Source organism: Plectropomus leopardus, chromosome 6 (assembly GCF_026936395.1).
Source record: "Plectropomus leopardus strain MGB_pleo_1.0 chromosome 6, ASM2693639v1, whole genome shotgun sequence".
Taxonomy (NCBI): Eukaryota; Metazoa; Chordata; class Actinopteri; order Perciformes; family Serranidae; genus Plectropomus; species Plectropomus leopardus.
Window position 1 is genome coordinate 31491689 of NC_142181.1, and position 27155 is coordinate 31518843.

At 39.8% G+C, this 27155-nt stretch overlaps 1 protein-coding gene and 1 long non-coding RNA gene across 3 annotated transcripts; one reads left to right on the forward strand and one right to left on the reverse strand.

Annotated features, from left to right (window-relative positions):
- Positions 1–15: 15 nt before the first annotated feature.
- rasgrp4 (RAS guanyl releasing protein 4) lies at positions 16–27155 on the reverse strand. Of its 2 annotated transcripts, XM_088079223.1 has the most exons (18): positions 26829–27155; positions 24876–26093; positions 16301–16458; positions 14682–14793; positions 14408–14470; positions 14163–14294; positions 13882–14023; positions 11790–11963; positions 11532–11648; positions 9090–9365; positions 8915–8995; positions 8556–8660; positions 8317–8426; positions 8042–8189; positions 7917–7953; positions 5572–5703; positions 5266–5468; positions 16–2525 (listed from the first exon to the last, which is right to left on the reverse strand). In XM_088079223.1, exons 2-18 carry the CDS (start codon positions 24890–24892, stop codon positions 2415–2417), a joined length of 2118 nt encoding a protein of 705 aa, XP_087935349.1. In that variant the 5' UTR covers positions 24893–26093; positions 26829–27155; the 3' UTR covers positions 16–2414. The 2 variants fall into 2 exon arrangements, with proteins under 2 accessions (XP_087935349.1, XP_042342577.1); XM_042486643.2 differs by lacking the exons at positions 16301–16458; positions 24876–26093; positions 26829–27155 and having other exon boundaries at positions 14163–14290; positions 14682–14758.
- On the forward strand, positions 3180–25032 carry LOC148189433 (uncharacterized). The gene is made up of 4 exons (XR_015776852.1): positions 3180–3804; positions 19921–20233; positions 21608–24436; positions 24898–25032. It is a non-coding gene; the product is annotated as an uncharacterized LOC148189433 (long non-coding RNA).

Here is a 27155-nt window from a genome sequence, read left to right on the forward strand (position 1 = left end):
ACTCGTACTGCGTAATTTGTCACTGATGGTGTATCTTTCTTATTTTCAACAAGATTGACACTCAGGAGAAAGGACAAAACAAACAAGCGTTCAGCTAAAGAAAAAAAAAACATGCCAGTTTTGTAGCATAGTTCCAGTGCAGTCCTGCTGAACTTTGAATGAACTGTTTGAGAAATCTGAAAGTCTAAAATGTTGACAGGGCAGGAAATAAACGCTTTCCACTGCAAGTTGCGGTGGTTTATAGATGAGATTTCACGAACTCCTATCACCAACCAAACAGGTGGACAAATTCTGATATCACGGTATATGTCATTTTACCTTGTTTGTGGTGGCAATATACATTTTAATAAATAAAAAAAAAAATGTCTGAAAATTTAACCAAGCAAATAACAAGATGGAATATCAAGATAGAATAATCTAGTAAATCCAATTTTTCCATGAAGAAGGCTTCAGTAATTTGCAAAGTAATGTGGCCTAATAAAATAATTAAGGGATAGTTGTATGAAAGTTGTATGAGGCACTTTTCTGTGGTCATATTATTGGTGGTCAACCCGCCCATCGTTTGGAGACGCAGCAGAAGAATAGAAACAGAAACATCTGTGGATTGCAGCAGCAGCAAAATGTATTTAAGCCACCTAAAAAAGTAAAATAAGCACAAGTGTATGCTATATTGAGAGTGCTTTACCTCTCCGACAGATGGCGTGTCCTGACAAAGAAGCCGCAGTTTCTGTTACCAGTTTATACTTTCATCAAAGCCACCCGAATCCACTGACAAAAACTGTCATTTTGGCTGGCTTGACATGAGAGCTGCAGCCTGTCTGGCTTGCTGTATCATTTGGTATGTTTGTGTCATTGTGTGACTTTCATGAATCAGAACTAACCGTTTTGACCACCAAGGTTGCACAATCATACAAACAAAATAACGGATCGAGGCAGCGACAGACCAGCAGCTGCTGTGCTTAGCAATCTTAAATCACTGTTTTTCTTAAAGGAGTCTGGCTTTGAAGAGAAAGTTATAACAGCTTCCACTCTTTGTTGGAAATTGCTGTCTGACAGCACTTTAAAGTGCTGAAAATACTCAAAATATAACATTGGGAAAGAAGGAAATCCGCAACTTGGTAATTCGTAAAGATGGCGCTTTACGATGGCTGTTGCTTGTCGCTGCAGCAGGAATTATGTATGTTGATCTGTGTCCTTTTGTCGTTTACAATCTGTTGTCCAAATGGTGTTTTATTATTGAACATCTTTTAACTACGTAGTGTCATCATGGATTTTATTATCTTGTTATGGTGCGAATTGGTTGTGTTGATTGCTGTTGCAGACCAAATTGCCTCTTGGGGACAATAAAGACTTTATTTTCTCTCCTTTCCTTGATAAATGTTTCACAATTTACAAGTTTGTAGATTTGGAAAATTATTTTTTGTGAAAAGCTCGGGAAAAAGAAGAAAAATGCTAGGGAAAAACTATATTTATAATTGTCATAATTAAAAAAAAATTAAATATCATTTTTAAGCACCTTTTCCAGGTTTTGTTTTTTTAAAAAAATGAATTTGTTTCAGGTAATTTTCTTGTCCTTTTTACTAATTTCTTGGGTCAATTCTTTTTTCATTGCTCATTGTCTTCACACGTTTTTGAAAGAAATCAAGTCAGTTTTGTCATGTTTCACAGAGTTAAACCGATAACAGCTGCTACTGGCTAAAAGAGGTTTGTTGCTAACCCCTCCACAGCAGCTCATTGTTTTAGCCTCCTTGTCCTTCCAGCCTGCTTCTCCAAAATGCGAGCGTGCCGACTGACACCTCCTGTAGGTAATGCACTGACTAAGCACCTCATACAATCATACATCACACTGCAAAAGATCTGAATGATCCCTTTAAATGAACAGATAACTGTCTCGTGCATAATTACTTCATCTCACCAATGCCAAACAAACAGTAACTCTAAAAATGTTTTACTTTCCAAATTCATGATGAGCAGAGTTGTCAAATAGCTGCCAGAGTTAGAATTAACCAGAAATGTGTTGATGTTAGTGTTAATTTCCCACCCTGCGTTGATGATGTGTGATCAGGAAACCCTCTGTGTCTGTCGTCATAAATTACCTTTTGAACTGAGGTTGAATTGTAGCACCAGAGAGCCAAGGCACAAGTTCTAAAAACAAGAGGAGGTGTTCATAAATTACAGAATAAATGTTTGAAGCCTAAACAATTTGCCAAACTAACAATGCTGACAAAAATAAAATAATAAAAACATTTCATCACACTTTAAACACGACGGAGTCCATACATATAATTTCTGGCATTCTGATGTGAATGACCAGTGAATCTCATCAGTTCAACACCAGTCAGACAGCTTTGTCAGAGACATGGTGGTGTCTGGATGTTTATGTCCATGAGGGGAAATGTTAGAGGATGGAGCGTTCAGTCTGGCTCTCTGCTCTTGTCTTTGTAGAGATGCAGCTCCTCCATCTTCTCCTGCAGGAAGGAAACGGGCATGGAGCAGCCGCGGGCTCTGTGTGGAAGTGTATTGACCTGGAAAACACAATTGAAAAACTTTTCACTAACAAAGCTGTTTGTCAAACTCAGAAACAATATTTTATTGTGGAAAAACCTCATTGTTTCCTATCGGGAAAGTAGAGCCATGCAAAGTTTTTTATCTACAGAGAAAGTATGTAAAAGGACAGATCACCTTAAAATCCAAAATACATATTTTCCCTCTCTCCTCCTGTAGTGCTGTTTGTCAGTCTAGATTGTTTTGGTGTGAGTTGCTGAGTGTTGAGGTTTTTGACATAGAGATATCAGCCTTCTCTCCAATATAATGGAACTAGATAACACTCGGCTTATGGTGCTCAAAGCACAAAATAAAAAAAATAAAAGTAAAAATATAACAATGTGCTCGATAATAAATTTAGTGGAAAAAAACAACAAAAATGTGTAAACCTTTTTTTTCTTTGCAATGCTTTGCAATGCAATGTTTTTATTATTTGATGCTCAAAATATAGAGCAAATACAGTTCCAAAAATACATCAGATTTCCATTTGTGCTTTAAAAAATATATATTTTAAAAAGGAAAAGTAAAAGCACAAAGATACCTATCAAAAATTTGAAAAACTTAACAGCAACGTCTCGCTTCAGAAATCATGATCCTGTTACTCAAGATGACCAACAGACCTTGTTGTTATTTTGGCAGAAATGTAGTCACAACATATGCTATCTGAATGAAAGAGCCTATAATCATACAAAGATTCTAAACACATAAATGATTGTACCATTACAGCAGAAAGTTTAAAAACATTTAAACTCAACAGCAGTGAGTTTTTCTGGAAATCATGATCCGGTTACAAAAGAGAATCCACACACCTTGTTGTGAGCAGTTTCATGAGGAACTATTTCCTTTCGACCAAACCACACCCTCCAACCATATCACTGCGCAGAGGAAAGCATGCATCTACTGCTAGCTGCTACCTAGCACCACCATGGATGTAGTAAGATCACCCTTGAGCTGCAGAGTGTTACAGCTCTCGTCCATGAGTAGATGATGCACGCTTCCTTCAGTGTAGCTTAGTAGAGAGAAAATAGTTCCTACATGAAACTGTTCACAGCAAAGTCAGTGGATTATCTTGAGTAACCGGGTCATGATTTCTGCAAAGAGACTTTGCTGACGAGTTTTTCCAAATGTATTTTTGGAGCTTTGAGCACCACAAGCTGAGTGCCATTTAGTCTGGAAAGAAGGCGGACATCTCTACAGCCGATATCTCCAACACTCAACAACTGACACCAAAACTATCTGGACTGATAAATAACAATACAGGTATGAGGAAAAATATGTTGTTTTTAGTTATTTATTTTGGGGTCACTTTTAAAGAGAGCAATCCTCTAAAAACACTTGACAGTCAGGTTTGTGGGTCATCTTGAGGAAGAGTTGTTTCTAGAAAGAGATGATGCTTTTGAATATGTAAAACTTAAATCTTGAACTTTTTGATCAGCAAAAACATAATTTCATCCACCTCCTTGTTCTTAAAAACTATATAAATAAAACCAACACTTTAAGCTCAGTACATTTAGTGGTAAGGCTGAGTTAACAGAGGCTCTTTTTCTCAGTTCTCTATTTTACTCTATTCTCTGTTGTGAATGAGACTGACTTTTAGAAAGGACAACATGCTTGGCACAGGAGGGATTATTTCTCGGTTTAACTTGCTGTGTTGTGTTAGGGATTTAAGACAAGAGGTCTAATCAACCAAGCTAAGTGAGAACAGGTGCGGGGAGGGGGTGTGCAAAACAAAATCACCGCCAGAGTTTGCAGAAATTAACCCTTAATGCCTGCTTGATTATAACGCACACAAGTATCACTCTGCGCACAAACAGTGCTTTTTAAAACCCGGGTTTAAAAATATCCTATATAAATATGATTTTCCACTTTCACTGAGTTTATTTCTTTAACCAACATCAGTCCTAACCATAAATATCAAATATTAAAATATTTGCAATATACACACAGTCTGGGATATGTCAGCGATTAGCTGCAGCATTGACTGTGACAGTGTACCTAGTGGAAATAGCATGTATTTTCTCCTCATCATGTGGAAAATAGTAAAAATGACTAAGTTAAGGCAAAAGTCCAGAATGACACCCAGAAATAATTCAGTGCATGTTTTATGCTTTGCACTTAACAGTATGAATGTAACAATTTTGTTTCCACTGTGTATTTTAGACTTATTGTAGGAACTGAGCTGGAAATTCCAAGATTAAACAAAAATACACAATCTTGCCAAAATTTATATGCATGAACACAGCCAAAATTATCAAATGAAAAGTACTTAAAATGTGCCAAACTGTCCCTAAGGGTTAAAATTTTCTGACTTTGGCAGAAATTTAGTCACAACTTATGCTATCTGAATGAGAGATCCTATAATCATACAAATATTCTACACATACTGATTGTACCATAATATCAAAACTGTCTGTTAATTTGTAAATGCACACCAGCCAACTTTTAAGTACATATTTTTCCAATGTGCTTGACAATAACTTTAGTGAATGGACACTTTAAGCAGCCAGTTTAGGTGACTGACTTGTTATTTATTTGCTTCTGTAGTAGCATCTGAAAGTGAATCACTGCTGGAAACTCTTACTGTGTAGTTTCTCTACATTGGATGACCCCAAATGAAGTCAATCCAAAGACTTATATATAAATAAATAAAATAAAATAAAAATAAAAAGTTGAGAAACTCTGTGCTTCTGTATGATCATGTTGAAGAGACTCATGTCTCACCCTTCTGTCCGGGGATGCATGTACGAGAGAGTTGTGGTGGTTTCCCCGCTTGTCCTTTTTCTCAGGCGTCCAAACTCCAGGATCTGTCTGAGTGGAGCGGTCCGAAAGCGTGAAGTCGCTGCTGTTATTTTTCCATAGAGAGGTGCCCTGGTTGTTTTCTGAGTCGTTACTTTGGGGGAAAACAAAGGTCTCCTCCTCTGAACCTGACAGTGAACAGTAAGACATCAGTGATCTGGGTTTAATAGGGTTTTCTAGGCAGTGAATATTCAGGTGATGATTTCTGCGTGTGATGGAGGGAGGACGTACTCCAGCTGTTGCCCTTGGTTCTTGAGTCAGGGGCCGGGGTGCACGGACAGGACCCAGTTGTGTTTTTGTGTTTTTTCAAGCACTCCATTCCCACCAGATCTCTGCAGTGTCTGTGACAGTTTATTCCACAGTCTAAGGGACAGAAAAACATTTCATTAGGACCACTTAGACAAGTAAAAACACTTCATAGCAGCTTTTAAATTTAGCTTTATTGCAGTTATTGGTATTTGGTGGTATGGCTCTGTTCTGGGGTCCCCCTGCCCTTCCACGTGCTTACGTGGAAAGCGTTAAACAGGAACAGGCATGGAGAGCAGCAGTAAAAAGAGAACAAACCCCCCACAGAGCAGGCATCAATGACAACGACATTGATCAAGTCAGAATGGCACAAAGGAGGAGGCAGGGAGGAGGAGGGTGCAAAAGCGGCATGCAGAGGGAACAGGGAAGGGCAGGCAGGCTAGAGCAGCTTAAATAAGGCAGCACGAGTAAGTTAAGCGAATCAGATGCTTAGAGGCAAATCAGCTGGCCATCAGCTGATGAGGGCTTTCATGATATCAGCTGATATCAACAGTAGCAGCGCTTGACTCCGTGGCCTGCCTGAACCAATGCTATGCTCAATATTAAGACTCTAAAAGAAGCAACACTACTTAAAGGATCAGTTTACTCAAATTACAAAATGTCTGTTGATTCAATGCTTTTTGCAACACTTTTGTGTATTTCTGCAAACCACCAATATGTACATTTGCATGTTTCATAAATGTCAAATTGTTTCTAAAGAGCCATAGTATTTGAGCTGACTTTGGGGATGGTGGATACTGTGTCACTAAAGCGAGACGGCTGTCAAGCTGCAGGCCACTGTTTCAGACCAACAAACCGCCAAAATGGGTAGTTTTGTAGCAACTTGTCTCTGTTTTTTCTGACAGGATAGTGGCACTGAAAAGTTTTGATTTTGCTGAGACATCACTGTTTTTTCTGTCAGTATAGTGGCCCGTAAAAGTGGTTGCTTTGTAAGGAGACATCGCTGCAAAAGCAGCTGTTTTTTACTGAGACTTGTTGCATTTCCTGCCGGGATAGTGCCACTACAAGCAGTTGTTGTTTTTTGTTTTTTTTATCACCGGGACATTACTGTGTTTCCTGATGGAATAACAATGTAAAAAAGGGCTGTTGGGTTTTTTTTTGTTTGTTTTTTTACCAAGATATGACTGTGATTTCTGCAAAAAGCCGATGTTGATTACAGAAATATCGTTGTGTCTCCTGCTGGGGTAGTGACACAAAAAGTGGCTGTATTTCACAATGACATTACTGCATTCACTGCAGGGATCATGTCATGATAGGCAGCTGTTTTTTACAGAGACTTCACTATTTTTTCAGTAGGGTTATGTCATTATTAATTGCATCACATATACCAAACCCATGATTCTATATTTTATTTCTTATCTGAACTTGTGTATAACTCAGCCAGGCTAATGACACATTTTAGGTCACTTGTAACAGGATGTGTTACCCTGGCTTCATCCTGGATCAAGCACATCTAAAGTCCTGTTTATTGAACAAACATGTTTTCATGGTAACATGATCAGATGATTTTAGGGAATGGATAAAAACCAGGAAGAGTGAATCCAATGTTTTGATTGGTGTGTGGAAAATGACAAGTTATATCACTGTCTGTCACACGCGGTATGCTTCAGTTGCATTGTCAACCAGCTCAAGTCTACGACGACGATTACGCCTCTGAAATGTCTCATTTTGAGTTAAAAATTACATGACAATAACCAAATCATTTATAAAATGTAACCACATGTTAACCACAGCATTGTTAAAATATAAAGTTACAACGTATCGGCAACATAGTGACATGCAAATGTAAAGTATCTGTGGTTCTCACATACAATGCCAACATTAATTCTGGTGATTAAGTTGCAGGTAGCTGCAGAAACCTCTGCTTGGCCATGTGTCACAGGTTAGTAAGAAAATAAGTTTTTGTAAAATGGGAGAACTGACCCTTTAACTTCTTTTACCTATAATAGGCTCTGATGAAGCTGATTAGTCTTTGATGAAGGATGTATGACATGGATTGTCAATTTAATTTAATTATTTAATTTAATACATTTTTTTCCCTTCCTAATTTACAAACCGTTAAAATTCTAACAGTAATTCTCTCCATAACATGACAATATAACAAACAAATAAGTAGTTGTAATCATCATAAATGGAGTAGATGCATACACATCAACACAATAATACATTAACTACAGCACAGGTGTTTTTTCACTTAAGACTTAAATGAGAATGATGGAAACATTTTAATGAAGTGAGGACTGGTATTCCACAGTTGATTGTGATCTTACCTTTACAGTGGTATCCCTGTTTGATGACTCCCCACAGCTACAAGAGGACACACATGACACATGTGATACTGCAGTTTGATTGGCCATTTATATAAAACCCCAGAATGGACACAGTGGATACTCACAAAGCCTCCACAAGTCTCACAAAATGTGGGCCGTTTATACGTGGTTTCATGGAAGTTGTGTGCATTGAAGTTGAAGCCCAGCTTGGCACATATAGACATTCCCCTCATGAAGTAAGAGGTGATTTCCTCACGGCTGATTTGTCCCTCCCTGGGCAGAAAATTTTCCAAAGTGAGTAAGTGAGTTTAGGTTTTTAGAAACCTTTCAGAAGCTCATGTCTCTGTTTCTGCAGCCACGTCACAGTGAGGGGCCTTCGTGCCTGTTGCAGCTTCCTCACCTGTCAGTTTCGTGAGTGCAGAAGGAGAAGGGGAAGTTGGCTGCTATTTTCTCAAAATCCTCCAGTGAGATGTAACCATCCTGGTTCTGGTCGTAGTTTTTCATGATGGACTGCAGGGGGCAACAGAGCAATCAGACATCAAGTTGCACTTGTCAGGGAGCAGTTGGTTAGTTCTGCTTTGGCCTGCCGAGTAATAAGGAAGTGAAAGACAGGAGGCTGTTGCAGCGCCACATACTCACATCCACCATCTGTTTGACGTGTTTAGAGATGGTGTCGGGGTCGAGCCTGGGTGTGACCCCTGAACCCCACTCTGCCACTACAGGCGCTTTAACTGGAGCTACAGGCTGTGGAGCAATAGATGCAGTGATGAGATGCGAAGGACTGCACATGTAAGAAACAAGACAAAAGAGAGCACACCCACCACATAACACACTTCCCTAACGTACAGCACTTTGATGTGGCTGAGTTTGATGTACTTCAGCACCGAGTTTGCGCTTTTGTTTTGAAGAAGATGTTACACCCACAGAGAGCACACAAATCTCCCTCCTCTTGTGAAAAGAGTGTGATTCTGATGCGAGGAGTATGAAGCTCTACTGACCTGGATCTTGGTGTTTTTGGGTTCCTTGGTGTACGAAAGTTCATAAATCTCATCCTCAGTGTAGTATAAATCTAGAGAGAGCTGAAGCATTAAAAGAACATAACTCAAGATGTACTTCTTGGACACATTTTGTCTGAATTCTTATAAAAATCTCCTGTTGGTGTCTGTCTAGTACCGTGAGCAGATGCAGGAGGTCCTTATTGGCCTCGAAGGGCGGCGTGCAGCTGTGAATGGCCAGCAGGTCGTTGATGTTGCTGTACAGGTGCTGCAGCTTGCTCAGGTTGATCTTGTCCTCGTCAATGTAGTCCGGCAGGGCCTCATTCAGCGAGATCAGGTCCTTCAGGTGGACGCCCAGGATGGGCACCTTGAAGCCGGTGCATTCATTGTAAACCCGCCGGTAGTTGCTGTAGTTGCTGCGCGAGGAGAGCAGCTCTGTCATCTCACTCAGGGCCTGAAAGAGGAGAAAGATTCAAAGAGTAGTAATGAATGAGATTGTCATGTTTCTCTAGATAGTTATTTAAAGTGGAGCCATGAAAATTAAAATACAAATTTAAAGGTCCAGTGTGTATAATTTATGGGGATACATTAGCAGAAATAAATTATAATATAAGAAGAATGTTTGGAGCAGGTCCTCATTCATGGAGTCCGGCACGTTCAACACGTTCTCATCCCAAGTTGTAACATATTGCCTCTTTCAAGTGGACTTGCTTGTCTAAATTTTACACTCTAGGTATCCTTCTGTGTCCGCTCTTTATGTTCTGGGATCCTGTTACCATGATGACAACACAAGCACTTGGCAACCAATACCAGGGTGCCAACAAAAGCACATGCTGCCATGGATAGTTACAACGAGGGGAAAGGGGCACATGATAAGGTGTACAAAAAACCCATCACTTTCAGACAGGAAACGAACACTGGACTCCTGCATGAAAGTCTGGGGTTTACTGAAACCATCCACCTCTCACTCCTTATATTACATTGTTACCAGCAGCATATCAACTTGACACTATCCTGCTGCATTTCATGGAGATGCAATAGGTTCCACCCGGCCACTTTCTCAAGTGATGCGGCCGGTGCCGTCCAGCCATCCGCTGATGTATAATAACAACACAACCTGTTCTGTTCAGCTGCACTCTCATCTGACGCTGTACTGATGGGTTTAATGGCAGGATGGCAGCTTTTGGCATCGCAATCTTACAACAAAAGCACTGTCAAAGCGGTACTATTTTACAAATTTGTAATGACAATGGGCAACCATGTTGCACCACCATGTTACTACAGAAGCCCAGAACGAAAAAACCAAACACTGGCTCTAAATAGAGCAATCTGCGTTTTCACGTAGGTCACCGTAGGTAGCAGCTTATCCATGAGGAGAGCCTTGGAATACATAACAATTTTTTATGTGATACTGCTTTAGTCATTGTTTTTATTGGTTTTAAACACTGGGCTCATTTGTTTTTGGAGAGGAAAAGACCTCTAGTTCCCAATAAAAACCTCCTGAGGTCTGATTAAGTTATCAGACACAAAAAGGTGAGCACACATTAGCAGGTTCTGGGCCGGCGACCTATCTCTGACAAGCTGAACAGCATCACGGAAACACTGATTTGTATAGTGAAACTGTTTTATTTGTCTGTTGTTTTTTTTTCTTTTTTACTGGTTTTAAACCCTGGGGTCTGTTTGTTCTTTCTTACAAGCTGCTCCTTTAAGTGATCAAATAAAAACATTCAGTCGAAAAATCTATATGCAGTTCTGTCAGCACATGAAAATCAATAATGTTCCAACATTTTAAGGCCAGTATGCAGCATATTTTTAAAGTCCTTAAGTTTGAGGACATAGTTGTGGCCTTGCATTGGACTATATATTTAATAGTGGATTCTAGGGGGTGAATAATGTTATTTTTTTGTAACAATGTAATGGAACAACTACAAAGAAAGAACTGATATAACGACACAGAAGGAAAAAGACAGAAACATCAAGAGGAGAGTTAAAAGTATTGTCTCCCAAAAGAAAACAAATTATTATCCTTTTGGCAGTCAGAATTTAAATTTCCTGTAGGTGTCATACACCCGTATATGGTATGACGTATATTGTAATGCGCATTTAATTAACAACTGGCACTTTAGACTTATTCGTTGCCTTGGCTCCTGGTGCACTTGCCTGGTTATATATTGTGAATGCTGCTATGTGGGTTTTTGTGTGTGCATTTGTAGTATTAACATGCTGCTCTTAACTAATTGTCCCTAGTGGGATTAATACATTTGTTGAATTTGAAATTAAATTGAACTGAATTAAAGTTTAACTATACCAGCCGGATATTTCTCTAGTTTGCTGTTATACCTGAATGCATTATTCCTCTTTCATATAACAAGTTTGATTGATATCTGGGACTTGCACACATGCTGAGCTCCTTTAATAGTGCATCTTGACAGTAAAATAAGGTAGAAGTTACAAAAACAATTTTCTTGGTTACAAAAATCAATATGAAGCAAAGACACTGAAGCCAAAAAAAAGTCCAAGAAGGAGTTTGATTCAAAAGAGAAGAGTTGAATCATTCTAGCTTTGTGGTGAGATTATCATCATCGGATTGACTCATGGAAATATGTAATATGTGAAAAACCTTAGTGATGTCAGGAGGCAGCAGGTTTGCGGTGTCTTTGAGGCGGGAGATTGAGCTGTGACAGAGGCCTCCAGTCACTGCCATTAGAGTGTTAAAGTTTTGCAGAGCTCGAAGTTTCTGTAGAGGAAAGAGCAGAGTGACATCACATGAGGTCATTTCCCCAAAAAACAAACAAGTCCAGTTCTTGGCAGCCAAAGAAAAATCCCTCTGAGCTTCTTAGCTTAGTTTTTATGGTGTTTGATCCCTCTGTGAGTTTACCTGAGCCACATGAATGAACTTAGTGAAGACCTGGGCTCTCTGCTGGGCCGTGTGTCTGCTGAGGATCATCAGCTGGACCCACTGCGAGACGCCGTTACACATCATGACCGATCGCTCCAGAGCGGGGTTGTCCCTCACCGAGCCTCGCACCACGTAGCTGCGGTAGTCTAGGAACTGGCCAATCAGATAGCAGTGGTCAGGCAGGAAACAACTTTTGCAGTTATCACTCAGGTGTACAAGTAGAGTGGATATCTGTTACCAAATTACTGAAAGACCGGATCCTAATTTGTTTTTCTACTACATGAAAAAACAATTACCCAACATCTGGAAAGACCATTTTACTTAACTTGTCAATAAAAAGAAATATATTATTTTCTAATAAGACACACTTCGTAAAGGCTCCGACTCTGACATGTAATTATTATCAGCGGTCTGCAGTGTAGTATTTAGTGTACCAAGTGTGTAGGACACCTGTTGTGACCAATGCAAAAATGCAAATGGCCCTATCTAGAGCCTGTATTTGGTTTGTCCATTCTGGACTGCTGTAGCACACACGGCATGACTGACTTTGTAGAAGCAAGCCCACAGGGAGAGCGCGAGGCTTTAAAGACAATTTTGTATAGTGGCCAAACTTGGAATTACAACTTTCTGGTATGTCACATGATGCCATACCCATAGCTTTACTTAGTAAACAGGATGTCTGCATAGAAGTGGATACATTTTTGTCAGCATCGAAATACCTGCAAAATGACCTGTTTTAACATTTTGAAAATCTAAAAGAGCCTCACAATTAAATAATTTTATCACCATTCAAGCATTCAGAGCACTGAACCAGAAGCCACTTGGCCACGCTCTGCTGCCGCAAGTCTCTAGTGCACTTGCTGTATGGGCTCCATAATGTGGAAGGTCTGAGTAATTTCATCCCAAACAGAGCTTCATTGTGCTTCATGCAAAACTGAGCAACTTAATGAACGAGGCCCCACCTCAAATGCTGTATGCTGGTCTCTTAATACATCCATGAAGCCCACAGGAACAGCATTGGGTTTGTACCAATTTTACATTGTGACAAAACGTTGAATTACAACTTCCAGGTGTAGGCCCATGTTGCCAATGGGCCCAAGAAGACTTTTTCCCCATAGAATTACATGGTAACAAAGACACCAGTAAATCAGTGGATAACATTTTTGAGCATCACAATACATTTAGTTTAATAACAGCTGGAAAGTCTAGAAGAGACAATGATTAAACAATTTTATTGACATTCAAGTAAGTGAAAGTTAGCCGTTCATGCCATTGGGCCCAAATAGACTTTTCCCCTTGTGAAAAAGATTTCTGTATAATTTTTTTGAGCATTGTGACCCCCCTAAAGTGATTTGTTTCACTATCAGCATTTGATCCAGTCAGTTCAGTAACATTTGAAAAAGAATAAAAGATCCACATAATTAAATCATTTAATCCCCATTCAAGTGAGCGCAGGGCTAAACAGAAGTTTACTGGTAGACTGGCTGAAGTCTCTAGTACGCTTATTTAATGGACCCCACTTTGGGACAGATGTGGGTAATTTCACTCCATAGAATATGAGCTTTTTTGGCCTCATGCATCACTGAGCAACTTTCATACTGTATCCATTTCTCTTTATACATCCATGCAAAGGAGGGGACCTGCTTCCAACACACTGGACCTTTTAAGTAAATGGATTTTGGTGCAGATATTCTGTAGCTCTGTCCATTTGACCTCACAGATGAGATGCTTTAACCAGTAAAATACAGAGTAAGTTATGCTGCTGCAGATATTATACACCAGACAAATAGATTTCTCACAATTTTGTAACTTGAGAGTTGTTCTTACAAATGTTTTGATACTAAAGGATATTTTAAAAAGCATGGAAGACACTCACTCTCACCATTAGGCAACTTGTTATGTTATATGACATTTGGCATTTTATTGGGATTTGGTCAGTTAAGCATGTCATTAAATCTTCATGGTATGCGCTTTTTAAACACTTTTTCAGTGCAACATTTCTGCAACTCGATGAGGTCTCAATAAGCAAAGTAAGAAGAGCAGTTAGTGAGAAGTTGTGCACTGAACTTACTGAAACGTTACAGAAGTTCTTGAACTCCAGGTAGCTGAGGTGCTCAGCCATCTCATCAGGCTCCATGTGGTCGAAGATCAAAGACACCTTCCTCTTCTTCACAGAGGGCGAGGGGGCCTGGAATATGTTCACATGAGGGCTTCTGGGAAAAGAAAGCCAAGCAACAGGACAAAAACAGACTTTTTTATTTATTTATACAGAACATTGTTTGAGTTGTGGCCAAATAAGCAAATTATAATTCCTCCAGAGCGTCTGGTTAATCAAATCACAACATGGCTCACAAGCAGGAGGTGTCGATGAGCTGCGAGTGTGTCTCCTCTCCGTCTGACCTCACCAGCTCCCACAGGTCCCCCATGGTCTGCTCCAGAAGGGGGTCTGCCTCGAATACCGCTGGGAACTGGCTGATCCACTGCCTTGCCACGAAGCAGGGCAGAAAATATGCTTAAAACACGCAAACTGAGCAGGACAATCAGTTCTGTCACATTTTGTCTTACTACACACTCATGTGCCAGGTGTCCTTACTCACCTGATGAGGTGGCAGATCTGTGTCCGTCTCAGTACTCTCCTGTCCGAGGGACAATCCTTATAAGTGAGAGAAAGAGTCAAGGATCTAAACACACTGCAGATATGGCACAGCGTCACACTGAACACCAGCAGGGATATATACTTCAAATCTGCTTTGCCAACAAGGAACACAAAACAAAGCTACGCCTGTTTGCTGATCTGATTAATGAGCGTGGACATGTGATTGGGAGCAGTGCACCGGTGGGACCACAGCTCTGAGTGACAGTGGAGGATATAGAGTGAGAAGTTTCTGGGCGAACATCTGAGATGGCACGACCCAACTGTGCATCATCAGGGTCATGTGTACCAGTTGGGTCCCTCTGGGGCTGGAAAGCTTCCCCTCTGAATCTATGACCAAAACACAGCAGCTCAGGATTAATGTGGTTGAAAACAACAGAAAGTGTGGACAGGATGGCGACTCAGTGGTCAAACAGCTCAGTTCAGTTCATTTTGGATCACTTCAGTCATTTCAGTTCTATTTGAGCAGGTTTTTAGATTTTCATATTAATTTTTCTCCTGGTGTTTTGTCTTTTTGTCCCATCCTCCAGACATGCAGCTCAAGGAGATGAGACACTTTTAAGTTTCCTGTAGGTGTGAGTGTCTGTCTGTGTTAAGCTTGAAATGAAATGACGTCAGGGATCTTCAAGGGTCTTCAACATTTTTCAGGCCAAGGACCTTTAGGTATATGAAGAGATGAAGCAGAGATCTCTAACTACATAGGCTATGTTGTATAAAATTAAGTTGCACCTGCGATAATTCTCTGAATAATTATTGGTCCTCTCTCGTTTGTGCTTGCCCATACCTGTTCATTTAGCAGCAGTTGTAGCTTGACTAGGTGCGTTAGCCTCATCCTCTGCACTTTCTTTAGTGGTTTTAGAGGTGGACGTGTGTCACAGTTGGTTGCTTGAAAAGTTACATAACAATCCATTGTGGTTTACTAGTTTACTTTGCCTTTATGGACAGGTGCCGCACAGTTATTCAGCGCTAGCTCGCTCACATAATTCATGGGTAACAGTTAACCTATCATTAATGTTGTGTACTATAACTTAAATGTTGTGTTGTTTTAAAGAGTAGGCTGATTTATCTTTACTAATAATATGTTTGAATCATGTTGAGTATTTTCAGACATATTTACATTTTTGAAATATGTCCCCCCCTGTAATAACTCTTAGAACTGTTGAAGTTTTAGATACTAAGAAAAAAGGGTAGATAGGTAGATATAAAAAGCTTCATATGTTTTTGTTGGTCTTTTTTTTCCCTTAAAATTGAATGCCTTGCTGTCATTATCAATATTATTATTTTTATGCATATTCTGTTTGGAAGTTTATTATTTAACAATTTGATTATCCATATATTATTTATACCCAAGATATTATTTTTTGGATAGACGTGTTGTTGAATTTTTCAAAGGTCAATTTTTAATCTTCGAGCACCACAAAAGAAATTCTATTCACCTCCATCACTGTGGCAGCAGGACTCTCACCAGTGGATATCTCATACCCATATTCTGTGTGCTAGATATCACTAGTGGTTTACAGACATGTTTGTGTTTGTGATTTGGATGAACTGAGCAAGAAATGAGATTGGTGAAAAAGAGGCAGAAGGGAGAGAGATTTGTATAGTTTAACACTGCGTGGAAATAGCTCGTTGGCCTCTGCAGCCCAGCGGAACAAAGCTTGATTGTATGAGACTGCCCTTTGTCTCCCTCCCTCCCTCCCTCCCTGCCAGTCTCTCTCACCCTGGACCCCCCCCCCCTTTCCCTCATCCCTCATTTATATAACCTGGCTGTGATAAAGAGTAAAGACACATGACAAACTTTGGGAGAGCATGCCAACACGTAGGGACAGAGACTGACCAAAGTAGTTCAGGCAGCGCTGGATGAGCTCATCCAGGCTGGCAGCGCTGGCACTGGGAGCAGAGATGGGGCTCTGCAGGGCCCGGGTGATGTCCTGAGGACTGGGACATGTATTCCTCCTCCGCTGGACCAGCTTCCTGCTCTCTCCACTGGCCTTCCTGAGAGAGAAAAAGAGAGAGAAAGAGAGAGTCAGACATAGACGGGGAGTTTAAGTAGCCTAGAAATAAGTAGAGCAGAGTGTGGTGAGAGAGTGCAGGTCAGCATCTGAGGAAACGCAACTCGCTTCATCTGATAAGTTGTTCTACAGCGCTGCAGCTGCCTAACCATCATGCACTGCCACAACAACAGCAAACAGCTGAACACCGTCCTGTGTTTCTGCACCTGAAACAGCCTGGAAGACCAACAATGGTAGTTCAGTCCAGAAAATGTTCATTATATGACATTACATTTTGTACTGCTGTAAGTGTTGCAGATTTCAGAAGAAGGGAGTATTAGTCCTGCTACAGACTGGTGGAAAATGGAGCTCATAACTTTACATCAGGGGCAAATTATGAGACAACAGGCCCCTGGGCACAGTTATGCAAAAGGCCCCACCACTTCTCCTACAAAGGAGCAAGACACGAAGAGGTTTTGCCTCTTCTTTTATTGTTGTTTCATCTCTTTGTAGTCGTGGTGCATCTTTTTTGTTTCTTTGAGGTAATTTTGTGTTCTGTTGTGGTTGTTTTGCTAATTTTGGAGTTATGTGCATGTCTTTGTAGTTCCTTTGAATCGCTCTCTCTTTTTTTTTGGTGGTCATTTTGAGTCTCTCTCTGGTTGGTAATTTGAGTGAGATTTTGCAGATGAAGGCCAGGGAGGGCCCTGACACTTCTGACCCTTGGGCCTGTGCCATTACATGAGCTAATGATGTTCAAATTAGAATACCTACTGTATGTCCTTGCACGAATTTTAAAAACCCAGCAAAGTAGCTGTGTTTATTAAGTGTTTCGAAATGAGAGAAGACCATTTTTAGAGCTTCAAAAGTTCTGGGGCATATTCACAAAGCTTCGTAGTACAAAGAGTTTCCACTTAAAGTTGAGACTAGGTCCTAGTTAAGATAAAAGTTATTCACAGAGCATCTTAGCCCTTAAAAACAAACTCCTAAGGTGAAAAACTGTTAAGAGAATGGAGAAAGGCTTTTAAGAGGCTTAAGAGCTTCTTAAGCAAAGGGAAAAATGTCAGAAACACAAAGAGTTGGAAGAAATATTCGATCAATGACAGTGAGTTAATGACATGTTACAGATTAGATTGTGGTCAGTGTCATCAGAAATGTGCTCACATCTCTCCAGAAATAAAGTGATGACAACACTGGCTACTGGAAAAATACAACAGTGCAACAGCGTCATCACACAAATAGTACTTTCACAGTCTCATTTGTGACACAATTTCATTTCCACTGGGTGTCCACACTTTACACATAAAAGGGCATGTCTGTGACAACCAATCACACCTTTTAAAAGAATGCATCATGTCTAGCAACAAGGTCAATCACCCCTCCTCACTAGGATAAAAGTTTCTTTCCCTTCTTTTCTCAAAGCTTTGCTTTGAGAACTTTCCTAAATTATTCCTACGCTGTAACTCCTTGCTAGTACTTAGGCTTAGTTAGGAGCTGTCTCAGAATTTCTACTCTTAAAAGCTTCGTTAACCTGGCCTCTGGTCTAAATTGCCAGTTCTTGTCCACTGCCTTTAAAGTATTAATGCATACTGTGAAACAGTAGTTATAGCAGCCTGTCCGCTGAAAATGTGAAAGTTAGGCTGAAAAAGTAAAATACTGCATTGTACTCCCTTTCAGTTCTTTTCAGCACCTGTGTCTATTCACAAAAGAGCAGTGACATTTGTGGCATACACTGAGGCTAAAGGTATTACTACAGTGTTATGTAAAGCATTGAGGAAATAAATGTCTGCTACTCTACAGACAGTATGTATAAACTGGGCAGCATGTATGAAGGTCTCAACAGTGTTGACAATGAAAGTAATGAATGCAGTGTTGTCACCATATTTAATGATCCTCCTACAGTTTATTATTTTCCCATCTTTTCTTCTTGTTAGATACTGAATAGTTTTGTCTTTTTAGGTTTATAAAAACTATCTGAGAGTCGTTTGTTTCATGGTGCGATTAATGCTTCCTCTTCAGATCTGGGGCTCCATTTAGCAATGCCCGACTGTATTACACAATAACCAGCAGCTGACCCTTTTCAAATGATTTTACTTTTAAACCTTTTTGCTTCACAATCCTCCTGATCATTGCGTGTACGTTTGTAAAGCTGTCATTGTTATGCTTGAGTGTTTTTGTCCGCATATATTTGTAGAAACAGTGTATGTTGTGTAGCACTGTGAAACTGTCGGTCTCTATGCTGCAGCTAATTTCATGATAATACCAGGAAATACGCTGAGTTCAGAGAACTGGCGACAAGTTCCCTGAATGACCAGACCTGCATCCCCTTCTCTTAACCTGTGTTTGTGTGCGTGTGTGTGTGTGTGTGCACGCACAGCTCATTTTCCCAGCAACACACAAACGCACATGTAAATCATATCTCAACATGCACATGCATCCACACTCACTGCAGGCACATAAAACCTTTATTTACAACACATGAGTGGATGCCGGTGGTGGAAAGTAACTAATTACATTTACTCAAATCCTGCAGTACTTGTGCTTTACTTTTTCTGTTTTCTATACTTGGAACATTTCAGAGGCAAATATGGTGCTTTTTACTCAGCTAAATTTATTTGATAACTTTAGTTACTTTGCAGATTCAGATTGACCCTTCAAAGCCTGGATCGACATCACTTTTCTTGTGCTGCATTCAAATGACTCTCACAAGTATTTAAACCTTTGAACATTAAGCAAATTGGTTTGATTTTCTTTCTTTTGAAAACACAGCGAAAAAGGCAATGAGCAGCTTAGCAAGAAATGTCCCACAAACTGCAGGAAATCAGTAGAAAATTAGAAGAAAATGATTTTAAAGAAAGCTAGAGAAACATGTCCAGAAAATGGTATTAAATATTTTAAATTTTCTTATTTTGTTCCCATTTTAAATTAAATTTGGATCGTTTCTTATTTGCTCATTGCCTTCTTCCCATGTCTTTCAAGGAAATCAAGCCAATTTAGTTTTAATGGGTTAATAATACAAAATTAAAAAAAAAAAAAAAAAAAAAAGAATTGTGATGTAATATTATAGATTGAGATACAACTTTATTGATCCCCAGGGGAAAATTAACAGGCTACCCAGCAGATAAAGTATATAAAGTAATTCAAATTGGGTCCACTTTTACCAATTATTACACATTATAATCCAATTAAATGATACACATTATACTGAAATGGTTCATTCTGCATAATAAGTACTTTTGCTCTTGGTATAGTTTGAGACCAATACTTTCGTATACTTAAGTAAAAAAATTTAATGCAGCACGTTTCCTTGTTACAGAGTATTGCAACACTTTGTACTTTATATTTTTATTTGAGTAAATACCTGTGGACTTTTGAGGCCAGTGCTTTATTTTTTTAATGTAAGTAAAAATTCTAATATAGGACTTTTGCTTTTTTGCTTCACCACGGATCGACACTCCTGGATGCACAGCTTCACACAGGTGCGTACATGATGACATTCACTCATCTATTTATACCACAAGCTGCTCTCCTGCCTGTACTTGCCGTCTCATCCAGCTCGTCACAGTTAACACGCCACACATCCCCCCGCAAGCTATGCCTGGATTCAGAAACCCTGATGGAGGGGATGTGAGTGTCTCTGCATCCTGGTAGTCCGGCTCCAGACGGCTGGTTTGGAAACCTGCTGAGCAACAAAACCCCACCTCTCCTCCTCGCCTCATTACACCAGCTGGCTACTGCGTTCAAAACAGTAAACAGCACAGCATGTACCACCATGAGGACAGGTGAGCCTCACAACACACAAGTGCCTGAATTCATTTTATTTATTATTCATTTCATTTCAGCCTCCTGTTACACCTTAATCATCCAGTGAAGACCTTGTATCTCATCATGTTTTGTGATGTCTCTGATAAGCTATATTAAGAGATTTATTCTCTGTCCTTGAACCATTGGTTTATTGTTTTCTGTCCATTATCAAGCCCTATGACTTGTGATTTTTGGGGCCATACAAATAATATTGATTGACTTCTCTGTAGAGAGATTTAGCCAACTAGTAAACAAGAAAGGCTTAAGATGCTTGAAGCTTGTTGTTTTCTTAAGATTCTTAAGAGGGTTTCCATCTGACAGCGGTGCCATGTCATTTAGCTGATTCCAACAAAATTCAAATAAGTAAACTATAATATCAGTTAACACACTAAACCCTGGTGGAATAAACCTACAATCAAGGTCACTTGGCTGGACTGGACATACATCCCTGTCATGTGGACATGTGCATTTGTCTCCACCAAAAAAAGCCATAAAAGTAGCAAATTACTATTATTTGAGATAATGTAAGTCTTTTCCACCATAAATTCACAAGGTCGGGTAAAAAATGTAAGCTTAAAAATTAACCAAAATGCAGGAAATCAAGTATTTGACATTCCAAATTTCCTGGGGGAGGGCCCCCCAAAGACACCCCAACCCCAATGCTGAAATGAGTCATATACCTATAATGTCAAAACTGGAGAATAATATATATATACAATATATAAAAAGCAGTCAGTATTATACAATGATAATAATAATTATAGTATTTATTATTATTAATTGAATGCATTCATGTATTAAATAATTTAATTAATTAATTTGACAATATTTTAATAAAGACATGCATGTCAGGTTAATTAGTGACTCTAAATTTCCGTAGGTGTGCATGTGAGTGTGACTGGTTGTCTGTCTATATGTGTCAGCCTTGCGATAGTCTGGCGACCTGTCCAGGGTGTACCCCACTTCTCGCCCAGTGTCAGCTGCAATAGGCCCCCCCCCCACGACCCTTACGAGGACAAGCGATTATGGCGAATGAATGAATGAATGAATGAATGGATGGATGGATGAATTAATATTTTAATAAAAAAATAATAAAATGAATGAATGAATAACCAACCTCTCATTTTAGAAGCTGGAACAAGTGTGTGCTATGTATTTTTGATTACTGAATTAATTTTCCCATTTTAATTCCTTTATTGTGTGCTGTATATGTTTGTGTGTATCTTTTACATTTTTGAATCTTATAATATGGAAATATATTGTACATTTGGCCAATGAATTTTCTGACTTCTGATTGATGCCTGTCTCACCTCAGTGCCCTTAACAACTCATCATCTCTCTCTTTGACTCAGAGTGAATCCAGATCTGTCTGTCATTGCGGCCGCACATATGAGGATATACGCTTGCAACTACAGACAGAAGTGCTGATGGGGAAATGTTATTGATGTCATGACGTCTGTCAGGGAATTTCCCCCAGAGTGCTGAGCAGGTAACGCACAGAGCAGCAGGCGGTGGTATCTTTCTTGTGTAATGAGCCTGGCCAGCTTCAGAGACAGAGAGCTGCTGGTAGATGGCGTCAGCGTGTAGTGGATGCCCAAGCAAATCTGAGCACAATTGGAGCTACCGTTTGGGTATTTGCATCCACCTTTTCCAAGGAATCAGACTCACAAAATAATAAAACCCCTCTACATGTAACAGTGCATCCATGGAAACACATGTCAAAACCTGATAGGGATTGACGCGGATAAAACCTTTAATGAACTTGAGTCTGGGTCCATCATATCACTGATTAAGTTTTAGGAAGACCTTCCACACCTCCTTTTCCTCACTGACAATTTTTTTCACCCACTTTTTTCCTCTTCCTTCAACCTCACTCTATTCAAGCCATTCAGGAAACAGCTCCTTTTTTTCCTTTGGAAATCCCCTTCTCACTCTCCTTTCCCATCCATGTCAAGACTCCTGGCTGCAGATCCAGTTCCCCCCTCCCCTTCCTCCCTCTCTCGCTCTCACACTGGCAGGGGGATATGCAAATTCCTCTCTTTCTTTCCTTAATTGATTAATTGAAGCCAGGGCCCTTTGAAGGCCTTGTTTGTGAGCTGCTCTTTTTCTCTCTCCCCTCTCACAACCTGCGCTCTTGTTCCCTCTGTGTCTACTGCACTGAACCATTCATCCTTTTGATGCAACAATAAAGCCACTGTAACAACCATTGTAGTAAGAAGTAGGAAAAAATGCAGAAAGGGTGCATAAAGTATAAACTGTTTGGGACTGCCGCTGTTAATCTATTAGATGATGACATAATACCTGTGCAACTCAGCTTCAATACTAATTCATACTTTCCCTCCCTCTTGTGGTCTTCCTTCTCAGTTTTAATCATCTTAACAAAACCAAATCTTGGCCTTTTGTGTAACAATAATTCTGACTAATGATTTACATTTTTTCTCAATAAGTGGTAACACACATTTCTCTGTACCAAGTTCATGTTTTTAAATGGTTCAGTTCTCTCAATCAACATGCTGTTGAATGAGCAGTTGTGTTGTGCAGCTCGGCACAACAGTTCATCTAACACCCAAAATGCACTAATGCAACCAAAACAGCCACACTTTGTCACTCATCACACAATGATGCAAACGGAACTATCACAGCCAGCATTGCAACATGTAACTCTATTGACTATAAAGTACATTTCATTTACATATTGAATATTTTCAGCATAAATCAAGATTCGATTACCACAAAAAGGTCACTGCTTTATTGCATGTGCTGCAAAAATGAATCAGAAGTGACTTAATATCCTTTTTGAACTATTTTTTTTGCATAAGTTATTGTAATTCCAGCAGACAGATGAAACATAAGTAACTCCAGTAACAAGACACACAACTGTTGATATTCACTGTGTGTGGGATAGTGATAAAGAAATCTGTGTCTTCTGCATTTGGCCAGAAGTTCTCATCCACATCACACCTTATGTCTCATCTTGAAAGACAAGAATCTTTTTGCATGCCTGATCCACCCCTGGAAATATTCTGTCATCCAGCATTAATTGCATCCAAGAGAGATGTCTAATCATATAGCTGGGCATAGGCGCAGATTTTGGAGGGGGACGCAGGGGACATGTCCCCCTTGATATTTAGAACATATGCATTTGTGCCTCCCAGTACACAGTTAACTTAAAAAAGTAAAAAACTTTGCGAGTTCCTTTGCAAACTGTGCCCCACTCATCCCTCTTCTGTGCACCTGTTCTGAAATATATGCGTGAAGCATTCTTTTGTTCTGCACCAATAGAAACATGACAGTAACAGAGGGCTTTTATTTTGATAAAATTAAAGACATTTTCTTATATTGATGCAGAAAAGGCAAAATTGATGCACAGAAATTCAGCAGAATGCAGGAAATTTAGTGTTTGATATTCAAAATTTCTCCCAGTTTTATGTGTGCCCCCCAATGCCAAAACGAAACCTATGCCCTTGTGCCTAGTGGTCAAATTCCCACCATCATGAGGAAAAAAAAATCCTCCGGGGAATTGTATACATATTGGAGTCTAATTTAGACTCATGTCCTGGTATTTTTTATGCTGTTATGGTTTTGATGTAAATGTAACCATTTTAACAGTTAAGTATGTAAACATGTGAAATGGAGAGTAAATACTGATTTTTGGTTGCGTTTAAATGAGAAAACTGATTTTTTTTTAAAAGATGTTGTCATTGAATGCACTGAATTCTGACTGACTGTAATAAAAAAGTTTTGAAAAAATGAAGTTGGTATTGAGAAATATTTGTTACCAAGTATTTAATACTAACAAACTGTGAGATAACCTTCCCACATGAAGGGGAAGCACAGTAGTGTAGCCACACCACCAGTCCACCTTAAACTTAGGTAGCTAAATCACACACACACACACACACACACACACACACACACACACACACACACACACACACACACACACACACACACACACATCTGACTACCTTAACATTTGACACCAAGCCCTTTCATTCCAGGCAATCTGATAAGAGCTGCGGTCACAACTACAGCAGTAAAAAAGTACCAGTGAAAACGCAGGCCACTAAACGTGTCATTTTTCATCAGTATTTATGATCTAATGCAAAAAAACCATAACAGAACTGACATGTAAATGGAGATTAGCTGGACAGAACAGAGAAGCAGTTTTCCATGGAAAGGTAAGCAGACAGGGCTCTACACGTACATGCAATTGTTGAATGTCAGAGCTCGCTTGTGTGCAGTACACACAAATAATTAGAGATGTTGATAGTCTTCAGTGATATGCAGGTCAAACACATCAGCTGTGACCGTGTGTGAATGTGTGTGATATGTGCAAACTTTCTTTCAAGACAAAGCCTCCACACTGTCAAGCTTAAAATAAGTATGAGAAAACATCCAGACAGCAAGCGGAAAATAAAAGTAAATGCCCTCATTTCTCTTTGAATTTCAACAGCCTTTGCACAAACCACACTGCATCTCATAACCTCAAGGTTCACACATCTCTGCTGCACACTAAACACTTGCTGCTGACACATACTTAGACTGCTAAGAAGCTGCAAGTGAGTCTGAATACAACCAGACTCTCAGTTTTGCTTCACTTTCTTCTTTTTTAATTACCTCTTGGTCTTGTTCATTGCAGAGCTCTTCTCCTCAGCGGCACTCCTCCTCCACTGGTGATCGGCACTGGCATCTGAGCGTGTCCCTACAGCTCCATGGTTGACCCTGCTCCTCCTCCTCTGTGTCCTCTATGTGTTTATGTGCCCAGGACAGCAAGAGCAGGCACAGGATGGAGAGTTTCCCACCAACCAGTCATCCACTGGACTTAACTCCACGCCGAAACCCTGCTTATCAAACTTGTGTCAGTCAACCTCCTCCCTCTCTCTTTCTCTCGCTATCTAAAGATATCGATCAACCACAAATCAGCGACAAAACAGACTTCATGCTCCTTTTGCCTGCGACAAAGCAGACATGCTGAGAGAAAAAGCCTCACACAAGCTTCTAAATAGAGTGCAGGAGCTAACAAAAGTAATTCACTTGTCCCTTCAACATAAACAAGTCAGCATCTTAAATGGAGGAACTGGCTCTGACAGATAGGGGAACTCACATCAGTTTCTGTGCGTTTATGTGTGTATGTGTGTGCGTGCTCAAGGGGGAGGGGAGAGGGGAGAGAGAGAGAGAGAGAGAAAGAGAGAATAGTGAACACAAACGCAGCACCCATAGAGGAAGGAGGAGGAGAGTTTGAGAGAGATAGTGATGAGCAATCATCTGAACACCATCAGTGTAGTCCAGGAAGAGACATCTGTGGTTCTTTTTTTCAGAGCATCAACATAGAAGAAACAACAACAAAAAAAGGCCACATCTCAATGTCACTTTTTGATGCAGTTTTCTGGGACATCAACTTAACCTTTCAAATGAATCAGAAATCATTTGATGTCTGATAAGATTGTTGAAGCCTGACACACGTCTTCCTCCTAGATTTGTTCATCCAGGGTCTCCAGTGTCCACCAGATCACGTCTATCATCCTTTTTTTTTTTTTTTAAACTCCTTCTGTCATTTCTCAGGGTAGCAAGTGATAACACAGGGAGGTAGTGTTTGTGCTTGTGAATGTAGCTGTGCAGCTGGACAGGGAGGCTCAAAGGCATCCTTGTTTTAACACACCAAGAGGAAGAGGCACCCAAACAGGGGACATTAATGTCCCCAAGTCTGCAGAGGTGGATTCTTTGCTGCAGGAAGCTGACTGGCTGGCAGAGAGAGTGGGTGATATGGCATCCAAAAGCAGGGAGAGATGCACAGAGCAGGAACCCTGCAGTCAATACACGTCAAGTGCAGAACACCTAAAAAATACATTTAGATTTGCATTAGAAAGGAGATCATTGAGGGACTTAAACGAACACTGACATGTCACAGAAGGAAAAAAACATTTAATGCTGTTTCCTGACAATGTGGTAATCTTACTGTAATCTTAAGCAACAGTTCTGTAAAACAGGAAGAGCTGCAATCAACTCAGCTAGTGAAGTTAAGGACATTTGACACATGCTAAAAGATAGAAATTAGTAGCTCTCATTTACACAGAGCACTATATTACATTTTTGTTTCTGAACTTTCACTGTGAGTCCTTAAGATCGCCTATTTGCGATCTATTTAGTAATTAACGTTTTCACGTTGTGAATAAAGTGCATTTTTGTTTTTTAAGGCTTTTATTTTGTTATTTCTTGTAAAAACGGAAGCTGATAAATTGCATTGACGGGTATTGACGGCACAGAAAATTAAAAGTAAGGGTAACTCACAAGCTTTTCTGTTAAATTAAGACGACACAGGAAAGTTTAAACGTTAATTCATTATTTAACACTTATTTACACCTTGTATTTGTTAAGAATTTGACGGATTTTACTGCGATAATTTCTTAAACTTGTACTGTTGGCAAAGTAATATAACTTGCTAACAGTTAGCGTGAAGTTAGCGCTACTGTTCGGTTTTTTGAAGACATCTTTTTTTTGGTCTGTCTTGATTTTTTCGAAAATGAATGAAGCAACACATTAAAGTATAATAGAGGATCAGCCAAGACTTACCTTTGTTCAATCAGGATGCTAAAGCTGCCCTTAAAGCTAATTGCCGAAGTCAACATAACGTCGCGAGATCGCCGCCATCTTTGTTAAGGGAACAGGTGCTGTGTATTCTCTGCTCTGCAAAATCCTGAAAGAGCTGCGGTTTGTCTGCTTTCTGGTTCATTTCTCGACCTTGAATTACACTTTAATTGAAGACTAGTTAGGTCCGCATGGCGTTTGATTATTTTAAAGCCTTTTCTGGCGATCTAAGGCAAAATATGAGAGAAAACTCGCTCAGAATCATGCCTTTGAAACCTGGAGACACAACTTTCCTTGTGCTGCTCTCTCACA